General features: G+C 49.5%; 1 protein-coding gene across 1 annotated transcript; it reads right to left on the bottom strand.

Annotated features, from left to right (window-relative positions):
• Positions 1-2,812: 2,812 nt before the first annotated feature.
• Positions 2,813-6,903, bottom strand: LOC125728185 (splicing factor U2AF 65 kDa subunit-like; the record flags this gene model as incomplete). The annotated part of the gene is made up of 4 exons (XM_049005244.1): positions 2,813-3,405; positions 3,592-3,678; positions 3,770-3,892; positions 6,838-6,903. Coding segments are annotated over 4 exons (654 nt in total), but the record flags the coding sequence as incomplete, so codon positions are not given.
• Positions 6,904-10,610: the final 3,707 nt, after the last annotated feature.

Genomic DNA, 10,610 nt, shown 5'->3' with positions numbered 1-10,610 from the left:
CGATCTGATTGGTTCAGATAGGCGACGGACGATCTGATTGGTTCAGATAGGCGACGGACGATCTGATTGGCTCAGATAGGCGACGGACAATCTGATTGGCTCAGATAGGCGACGGACAATCTGATTGGCTCAGATAGGCGACGGACAATCTGGTTGGCTCAGATAGGCGACGGACAATCTGATTGGCTCAGATAGGCGACGGACAATCTGCCAATCAGATTGTCCGTCGCCTATCTGAGCCAATCAGATTGTCCGTCGCCTATCTGAGCCAATCAGATTGTCCGTCGCCTATCTGAGCCAATCAGATTGTCCGTCGCCTATCTGAGCCAATCAGATTGTCCGTCGCCTATCTGAGCCAATCAGATTGTCCGTCGCCTATCTGAGCCAATCAGATTGTCCGTCGCCTATCTGAGCCAATCAGATTGTCCGTCGCCTATCTGAGCCAATCAGATTGTCCGTCGCCTATCTGAGCCAATCAGATTGTCCGTCGCCTATCTGAGCCAATCAGATTGTCCGTCGCCTATCTGAGCCAATCAGATTGTCCGTCGCCTATCTGAGCCAATCAGATTGTCCGTCGCCTATCTGAGCCAATCAGATTGTCCGTCGCCTATCTGAGCCAATCAGATTGTCCGTCGCCTATCTGAGCCAATCAGATTGTCCGTCGCCTATCTGAGCCAATCAGATTGTCCGTCGCCTATCTGAGCCAATCAGATTGTCCGTCGCCTATCTGAGCCAATCAGATTGTCCGTCGCCTATCTGAGCCAATCAGATTGTCCGTCGCCTATCTGAGCCAATCAGATTGTCCGTCGCCTATCTGAGCCAATCAGATCGTCCGTCGCCTATCTGAGCCAATCAGATCGTCCGTCGCCTATCTGAGCCAATCAGATCGTCCGTCGCCTATCTGAGCCAATCAGATCGTCCGTCGCCTATCTGAGCCAATCAGATCGTCCGTCGCCTATCTGAGCCAATCAGATCGTCCGTCGCCTATCTGAGCCAATCAGATCGTCCGTCGCCTATCTGAGCCAATCAGATCGTCCGTCGCCTATCTGAGCCAATCAGATCGTCCGTCGCCTATCTGAGCCAATCAGATCGTCCGTCGCCTATCTGAGCCAATCAGATCGTCCGTCGCCTATCTGAGCCAATCAGATCGTCCGTCGCCTATCTGAGCCAATCAGATCGTCCGTCGCCTATCTGAGCCAATCAGATCGTCCGTCGCCTATCTGAGCCAATCAGATCGTCCGTCGCCTATCTGAGCCAATCAGATCGTCCGTCGCCTATCTGAGCCAATCAGATCGTCCGTCGCCTATCTGAGCCAATCAGATCGTCCGTCGCCTATCTGAGCCAATCAGATCGTCCGTCGCCTATCTGAGCCAATCAGATCGTCCGTCGCCTATCTGAGCCAATCAGATCGTCCGTCGCCTATCTGAGCCAATCAGATCGTCCGTCGCCTATCTGAGCCAATCAGATTGTCCGTCGCCTATCTGAGCCAATCAGATTGTCCGTCGCCTATCTGAGCCAATCAGATTGTCCGTCGCCTATCTGAGCCAATCAGCTTGTCCGTCGCCTATCTGAGCCAATCAGCTTGTCCGTCGCCTATCTGAGCCAATCAGCTTGTCCGTCGCCTATCTGAGCCAATCAGCTTGTCCGTCGCCTATCTGAGCCAATCAGCTTGTCCGTCGCCTATCTGAGCCAATCAGCTTGTCCGTCGCCTATCTGAGCCAATCAGATTGTCCGTCGCCTATCTGAGCCAATCAGATTGTCCGTCGCCTATCTGAGCCAATCAGATTGTCCGTCGCCTATCTGAGCCAATCAGATTGTCCGTCGCCTATCTGAGCCAATCAGATTGTCCGTCGCCTATCTGAGCCAATCAGATTGTCCGTCGCCTATCTGAGCCAATCAGATTGTCCGTCGCCTATCTGAGCCAATCAGATTGTCCGTCGCCTATCTGAGCCAATCAGATTGTCCGTCGCCTATCTGAGCCAATCAGATTGTCCGTCGCCTATCTGAGCCAATCAGATTGTCCGTCGCCTATCTGAGCCAATCAGATTGTCCGTCGCCTATCTGAGCCAATCAGATTGTCCGTCGCCTATCTGAGCCAATCAGATTGTCCGTCGCCTATCTGAGCCAATCAGATTGTCCGTCGCCTATCTGAGCCAATCAGATTGTCCGTCGCCTATCTGAGCCAATCAGATTGTCCGTCGCCTATCTGAGCCAATCAGATTGTCCGTCGCCTATCTGAGCCAATCAGATTGTCCGTCGCCTATCTGAGCCAATCAGATTGTCCGTCGCCTATCTGAGCCAATCAGATTGTCCGTCGCCTATCTGAGCCAATCAGATTGTCCGTCGCCTATCTGAGCCAATCAGATTGTCCGTCGCCTATCTGAGCCAATCAGATTGTCCGTCGCCTATCTGAGCCAATCAGATTGTCCGTCGCCTATCTGAGCCAATCAGATTGTCCGTCGCCTATCTGAGCCAATCAGATTGTCCGTCGCCTATCTGAGCCAATCAGATTGTCCGTCGCCTATCTGAGCCAATCAGATTGTCCGTCGCCTATCTGAGCCAATCAGATTGTCCGTCGCCTATCTGAGCCAATCAGATTGTCCGTCGCCTATCTGAGCCAATCAGATTGTCCGTCGCCTATCTGAGCCAATCAGATTGTCCGTCGCCTATCTGAGCCAATCAGATTGTCCGTCGCCTATCTGAGCCAATCAGATTGTCCGTCGCCTATCTGAGCCAATCAGATTGTCCGTCGCCTATCTGAGCCAATCAGATTGTCCGTCGCCTATCTGAGCCAATCAGATTGTCCGTCGCCTATCTGAACCAATCAGATTGTCCGTCGCCTATCTGAACCAATCAGATTGTCCGTCGCCTATCTGAACCAATCAGATTGTCCGTCGCCTATCTGAACCAATCAGATTGTCCGTCGCCTATCTGAACCAATCAGATTGTCCGTCGCCTATCTGAACCAATCAGATTGTCCGTCGCCTATCTGAACCAATCAGATCGTCCGTCGTCTATCTGAACCAATCAGATTGTTTTTCTTACACAAAAAATTATTCCGTTTTCAAAACACTTTTGTGCAAGAAATGCTCCCATGAGCCTGTGTTTAGTGCCTACAGAGGTCTTCTTTTTGCCACTGGTACAGGAGAGTACGGGTCCCACCTTGCCACAGCCAGGCACCTCCACGCTATCGACGGGCCGCGGAATCTCGATGGAGCGCACGTTGCCGTACTTGCAACACTCCTCCCGGATGTCCTCCAGGATCTCCTCGTAGTCCTCGTCGTCCACCAGCTCCTCGGGCATGACCATGTTGAGGAGGCACAGCACCTCCGTGGGCATGCCGGAGCTCTGCAGCCGCTGCAGCCCTGGAACCTGCAGCGTCACCGGCGTCTCGATGATGGCCGTCTGTCCCGGGGGGCGACAAGAGTGTCAGATACCCCCTGATCGTCCAATCGTCTCGAGTAACAGCGAGAAATTTACATGGACCCAAATAAACCCAAGAAATAGGGGCATTAAGCTTCCTGGGAGGCACCCAGGAACCAAGTTGGGTTTAGGACATCAGAAAGGCGGCAGCCGAGGGCAAATACTCACAGCGTTGGCATTCTTAGCCCCCACGCTTGCCCGCTGGACGATGAGCTTCTTGTCTCCGAGCTGCATGCCATTGAGTCCAGCCACGGCCTGCGGGATGCATCCCACACAAGCGTCAGCAATTCCATCCGGAAGCCCCGAGTCACCCCAGACCTTCCAGCTGCTGCCCCACCTCACGCACCTGGTCAGTGGCACTGATGTCCACGTATTCACAGAAAGCATAACCCTTAGACAGTGACGTGGCACTGTCCTTCACAAGGTTGAAGGCCTTAAGAGGTCCGAACGACGTCAAGAGTTCCTTCACCTGGGCAAGAGGAGGAGACGCGGGGGGGCGATTAGCCCGACAGTCCAGGCACGGCGCCTCGCTAGAAATGCTAATCTTAACTGTGGGAGAAGCAGCATGTTAAACTTTGCAAAACGACATGAGGAAACAGTGAAGACATCAGGAAAATGGCTTTATGACAAGTGGCTCGACATTACGGTGCAACACTAGAGCTCAAAGCCCCCTGTGCCCTTTCTGCATGACTTACTTACTGGGAGCGTACAAAAGTAACTATTTTGATTCTTGTCAATGAATGATAACACAGATTCCCCCCCCCCCATCCTACAGCATATACAACACAACTGAATTCCTAATCAAGTTCTCTGATAATTCCAACTACGAATTTTGAAATATGGACCGAGTTGCATCTGATTTTAAGGGCCACAATAATTAAGCTAGATGGTATATAAAAAAAAAACTAAATAAAAACAGCTAATTATATGTTAAGTGTTCCATGTATACAATGTGGAGGGGGGGGGGGCGACTCGGCAGAACACAAACCCAGCCGAATCACTGACTTCCTGTTCTTAAAACCAAGAACCACATTGGTGCAGTTAATTAGAGGGACAAAGCCTACAGGAGATAAACTCACAGGTAAAGCTAAGAGCCGCCACAGGGTCCTGCTAAAGGGGCCACGGCTTGAAGCCAAACAGGACGAAATAGCTCTGCTAACATCATTCCTCACTTATTCTACAGGAATCTACTGTAAAGCCGCATTAACCACTGACTTCAGAAAGGAGTCACCTGGGACACTGGCAGCCACAAGAGGGCGCTACCTCCTACCTTCTCTTAGGGGCAAAAAAAAAAAAAAAATCAAATTTATACCCTGTGATCAGCATAATAAGTCTCTCCCCAGCCTTCAACCCCCAAAAAAAGGACCCCATATGCTTAAGAGCACTCCAGGACAGAGCCCCCCCACAGGGGCAGGCCGTCGACAGGGAGGATATCCGTGCGAGGGACGGAATGTCTTACTTGCCTTGTGTTACATGTTGGCATGGCAGCAGTAGGTCAGTACTACTGAACAAATTATGAGCGAAGACTTAACGATCTTACAGGCCCCTAGCTGGGGACAAAGTGGGGAACAAAAATGAAAGAGCTGTAAGTATCAAAGCGGTAGCAGGGACTGCAAAAAAAATGTAAACACCAGGATACAAGCAGCGGTTTCCATTTCACCTGTCTATGGCACATTTACTGGCTTTGACGTGAAATACATTAACAGTTCTGCTGGATTCAAACTCTCTCCCCCCAGTGCTGCTTTGGTACAGCCTTCCTCTTGACTTGGATTACATGTGACTCACACTGGATAAGAAAGATTACGATGACAATCCGAAAAGGAGGAAAAAAATCAAAGAAAAACAAACTGACTGCACTTCTCACTTACCTTTCACTGAAACCGCGATCACTATCTTGTGGGCTGAGTCTTGCCATTTTTAACAGTTTAGGCTAAAGTGAGTGGGACACCGGAGCTCAAAATGTTACAATGCAGGGGTGGACGCAAAACGTTTTGCGATTAACTTTTGCAAAATAAATAGGTAAACTATTAAATGCCTGTATGGATTATGTCTATAATGGGCCGATTTCAGTGGGGTGGCGATATAGGAAGAAAAAAAAAAAATCATAAAAGATGCTAATGAGAAGTAGAAAATGTCTAAAATGTGACCCTTTCAACACTTTCAGAGTAAGACGACCTCATCTGTGCATGTTGTTATGGTAATATTATCCATCACTGACGTCATAACAGAATAGGGCATGGGGCACGATGTGAAAACTCCAGTGAAGCTGATAATCGTTCACCGGGAAAAAGGTCCGAAGTATTTTCTGCCTTTCGAGCGACACAGCAATGTAGGGAACGATTCTTCCGCAGCTCCCCATCGCTGTTAACGGGATGTGAAGTCATCGTTCTCAGTGTGCGGACATGGACGTGAGACACGGCACGTCTGCGAATACTGAAGCGTTTGGGGACTTGGTCGATCTCCCCCACATTTCAAGCACAGTCTATGGTAGTGTTTCCCAGCCCAGTCCTCGGGGGTACCCCCCCGGTCAGTCCACGTTTTTGCTTCCTCTCAGCACACCTGTACCAGGTATTCGGTGTTCCTGATTGGCTGGGAGCTAGGAGGGAGCGAAAATGTGGACAGTCGGCGGTTCCCCGAGGACTGGGATTGGGCAAACACAGGTGTACGGCAATGTGGAGGTATTCGTCAGTTAGGTGACGCGCAGATGACTCGATTTTAAATTTTCATGCAGCAAAACGACGCGGCTGATTCATCCGACTAACACTCAGCAATTAACCCGATATACAAATATTCCAGGGTACCCAGCAACAGGCAGCACAGGGACTGGCTACGTGACTGGTTTGGCAAGCCGCCAGCTGTAAGGCACGTTTCCCAAAGCCTTTGTTGCTAATAAGGTTATTTGCTAACAACATTAGATAACAACTGAATGGTTCCAACTATGCAAGTCGATAACATGAGGTTTTGGGAAACGTACCTTTTACATTAGCGGGGTCTCAATATCTTCATAATTTACAGCTGGATAAACAATGAGCGTAATGTAACTGTCAACTCATTACCTACATGTCTAATAAATGTTTAATAAATCCCATGAATATCTTTAAAAAAAAAAAAAAAAAAACCTCAAATGTGCGGCTATTTTCAGCAGCTAGCTTTAAACATGATGCTGACATTTGACCCCCCAGTATCTTGTAATGAATTTTAAGCGGTGAGGTAACTTTGACAGGCTTTCTTTTCCTACTAATCAGTTACACAGAGACGAGTGTTTATTTTATGTATTTATGTGCGTGCGCGTGCGTGCGTGCGTGCGTGTGCGTGTGTGTGCATGCCTGCTTGAGTTCCACGTGCAGCAGTGGGACAGAAACACAGGAGGGTTGTGGGTCGGCTCCCCGGCGACAGAGACTGAGGGCGGGGTACCTGATCGTCACTGAGATAGTTGGGCAGGCCTCCGACAAAGAGCTTGTGTGGCGAGTCTGGAACCACGGTGGAGACGACCCCTGCAGACAGAGCGGCACGGCGCCCAAAGCCGGCCGATCACAGCAAACCGTCAACATGCCGGATAATGACCACGAGCAAACGGCGCGAGTGAAATAAGCCAACTTCAAATCAGTATGACGTCGTTATCTCCTATATAATATCAGATAAATGTAACTCCAGCAAAAAAATACCTAAATACTGGGGCAGTTTGACGACTGTTTTTTGTCTCTCCCATCTTGCTCTCCATGGGAGATGCTGACACATGCAGCACCAGTCAAAAGTATGGACACACCTGCTCTTAATGCATTTGTCTCTATTTTAGCTGTTATTCACCTTATAGTAAAAGGCCTTTGGGCATGGAAGTTATGCATATGAAGTACTGCAAAGACAAAATTTTTGTCTCTTCAAAATAGGAGCCATTGGCTTCGATGACAGCATTGCGGACTCAACCAGCTAACATATGTACCCACCTGGACCGTTTCTCCAACAGTCCTCGAGTTTCCACAAGTTCTGCGCGCAAGCTGGCTACCTTACTCTTACTCTCATCCAACTGATCCCAAACCAGCTCTATAGAGTTTAGGTTGGGGGGCTGTGGGGACCATCTCTTTCCTAGTTCACAAGGTAATAAGCTACTTGCATAACCTTCAAGGTGGGCTTTGGGTCATTATCTTGCTGAAAAACAAGTCATTTTCAGTAGGTGTGTCCAGAATTTTTAACTAGAATAGGAGCCAGCAACCCTAGAACAATTTGGGGGTTAGGGTCCTTGCTCAAGGGCCCAGTGGTGAAATCACTCTGCCAACCCTGCCAACCAGCAACCTTCTTTTCATGGGCAAACATCACAGAGCCACACAACACCCCTATGTTAACAGTAAGAAGTGAGTGACTGAGCTGTGTGTGTGTGTGTGTGGCTCAGCTGGTTAGGATGCCAGCGTTATCATCAGAAGATCACTGGTTCACATCACTGGTGATCACACCACTGGGCCGGCGAGTTTGCTCTAGGGACAGGCTGACCCTGATTTCTCAAAAAAAAAAAAAAAAAAAAAAACATTCTTCACTTTGGATAAAACTGTCTGCTAAATATTTACAACATTAAGTAAATAAAAGTGAAAGTCTCCCTCTTTATATGACAAGACATCCGCAGCTTGCGAAGGACAGTCAGTCCGTAACGAGTACAAAAAACTGGCCTTGCCGATCGGCTCTTCAAAGGTAAATAAAGATTAAGGTTATGACGGCGACAAGCAAAACGGACCTGGTACGTGGAAGGCGGGCTGCTCTGAGATGCCAGGCAGGGGGCGATAGTCGTGGGGCCGCCTGATTTTTAACGACTGACCCTGGAAAATGATGCCGTCGAAGGCCATTGCCTGCGTGGTCTCATCCACGGACCGAAACTAGGGCAGAACGAAGAACGTCGTTAATCAGGGAAGGCTGCGGTCTCCGCCTGGACACAGCAGCCATTAGGCAGGAAAGACTCTTACTTCAAGGAAGGCAAAGTTCTTGTCCTGGTTTATCTGAACAGCGAGGACGGGATTGGTGGGACCTTGACATAAGCCAGCCAATCGCATCTGGGTATTGAAGAAATCCGCCATGGCCTCCTAAAAAGACAGGCAGACACACTGAATGAAGACAGGCAGACGTCTGAAGACATCAAAACAGGCAAACGAGAAAAAAAATGACTGACAAGTCTAGTACATTTATCTATTTATTTTGCGGACACTTTCATCCAAAGCAACATACATTTCATTGAAGAAGCAGGACCAGACAGTTCCTAGAGCAAATAGTGCTTAAGGGCTGCGCTCGGGGGCCCAATGGTGAAATCACTCTGCTGCCCAAGGGATTTGAACCAACAACCTTCTTGTGACCGGCTCAGTGTCCTAACTCACTGAGCTACACATGACACCAGTATGCATGACAGAAGGCAACGCGGGACTTTGCCTGGACTCACCTCCGTCAGGCCGAAGGGGATGTTGCCGACATAAAGCCGCCTGGCCTGCCGGGTCATCTGGCTGCCGACCATCGGCACCTGGGTGGGCGTCACTGCCACGCCGCTGGTGGTGGATGTTGCCAGTAAAGCTATCGTGGGGATCTGCCCTGCAGCTGTGGGGAGGAGAAAGGGCTTCAAGACCCCAACCAGGGACGGCCAGAACATCCGGATCGTCGCCTTCATTTGCTTCTAACCCCTAGGTTTAAGCTCTCTTCACACTGTCTGAAATCATCCCAAGTGTTATTCCCTCTTTGACCAGCAGGGGGGAGGAGGGCACTCCAGAATAAATGCTTTCATTGCAACCAATATACCATAACCTTGCAATACTGAACTAGCACACATGGAAGCGTCGCATCCAAACCTTGCATTGCCTTGTACTGCATGGGGGTGATGTGCTCGAATCCCGGAGGGGGAACATCCCAGTACTTGTATGTCCTTTTCTTACGGCTTCTCCGAGGAGAGTAGCTGCCCAAACACAAAACAGAAGGTTGTTTTCCCCAAACAATACAGTGTAAACACTCAGAATCTGGCAAAAACAAACAGATGGCAGAATGTTTACATTTAACTTTGGATCGCAGGCAGTTTAAGGTCATGAGGGTGTGACCATGCGCCACTTTTTAGGCTGGCTTTGAGGTCCCATCGCTATGGCGGGGGCTACTTATAAACGCCAGTTAAAATTTAATATGGGTACAGTCCCCCTTCCCACCACGAAGAAACCAATTGGTTGATTGTGAAAGAAACTTGTTAAGAGGCCTCAAACCATGCTAGATATCAGCTTCAGTGCCTGTAACCGGGACCGTGAGGGGGGGTACCTGTGCTTCTTGTGCTCGCGTGAGCTGCTCCGTCGGTCACGACCCTTGCGGTCGCGGCTGCTGCTGCGCTTCTCGTGACTCCGCCCCCTGGAGTCCTTGCTCCAGCGGCGGTGCTTCTCGCCACGGCTCAGAGACCGGCTGCGGCTACGCTTCTTGTGTCGCTCCTTCTCCCGCTCTGGGGGACGACACCGTGGTACCAGTGAGACGGTGGGCGGAGCGACATGACTGCCCCCCTACCATCCATTTCGATAAATCCAAGATGTGTAACTCAGAGGGATTATGAATGTGTGTCCGGATGGTTGTGGGTTTGAAGCCCATGAGTCACAGAGTAATCATATTACCAACTTCCCTGGGGTGCTGGATGCTGACTGACCCAGCGCTATGCCTTAAAAGTCACTTACGGAGACCAAGATGTGGTACGGGGTCTAACTCCCCAGTTTCCTCACCAGAATGAAGCACCTCCATTCAATTCACATATTCAATCACACCCTCCTGAAACAAACACACCCATCTCTCAATGGCTAATAATTTCAAGGGCACAAGGACATCCCCTTGAATGTCAGTCTGTTGTGAAACAATAAAAACATAACCAGACTAATTAATGATATAGGAGCACAGTGGTGAGTACAGTTGCCTCACGCCTCCGAGTCTGGAGGCCTGAATTTTGCCTCTGCTCTCTGTATGGGGAATTTGCCTGGAATAGGCTCCAGGGGAGCCTGACTAAGATAACTGGTTGGACGATGGATGGGTAATTAATATCGTTTCAATCTGACAGACAGCACTTTATTAAACTAGCAATAAAATATCACCTTTCTATCCCAGCAGGTCCTTCATATAGAAGCTTAAATAAATCCCTGAAGGTGCAGTTTTCAGTGAAGCATTTAAACGCAGGTGCTGCTCGAGGAATCAGCTTCATGCAT

The sequence above is a fragment of the Brienomyrus brachyistius genome, unplaced genomic scaffold, assembly GCF_023856365.1.
Source record: "Brienomyrus brachyistius isolate T26 unplaced genomic scaffold, BBRACH_0.4 scaffold187, whole genome shotgun sequence".
NCBI lineage: Eukaryota > Metazoa > Chordata > Actinopteri > Osteoglossiformes > Mormyridae > Brienomyrus > Brienomyrus brachyistius.
Note: the sequence above shows the minus strand (reverse complement) of the source record. Positions and strands in the feature narration are given on the sequence as shown.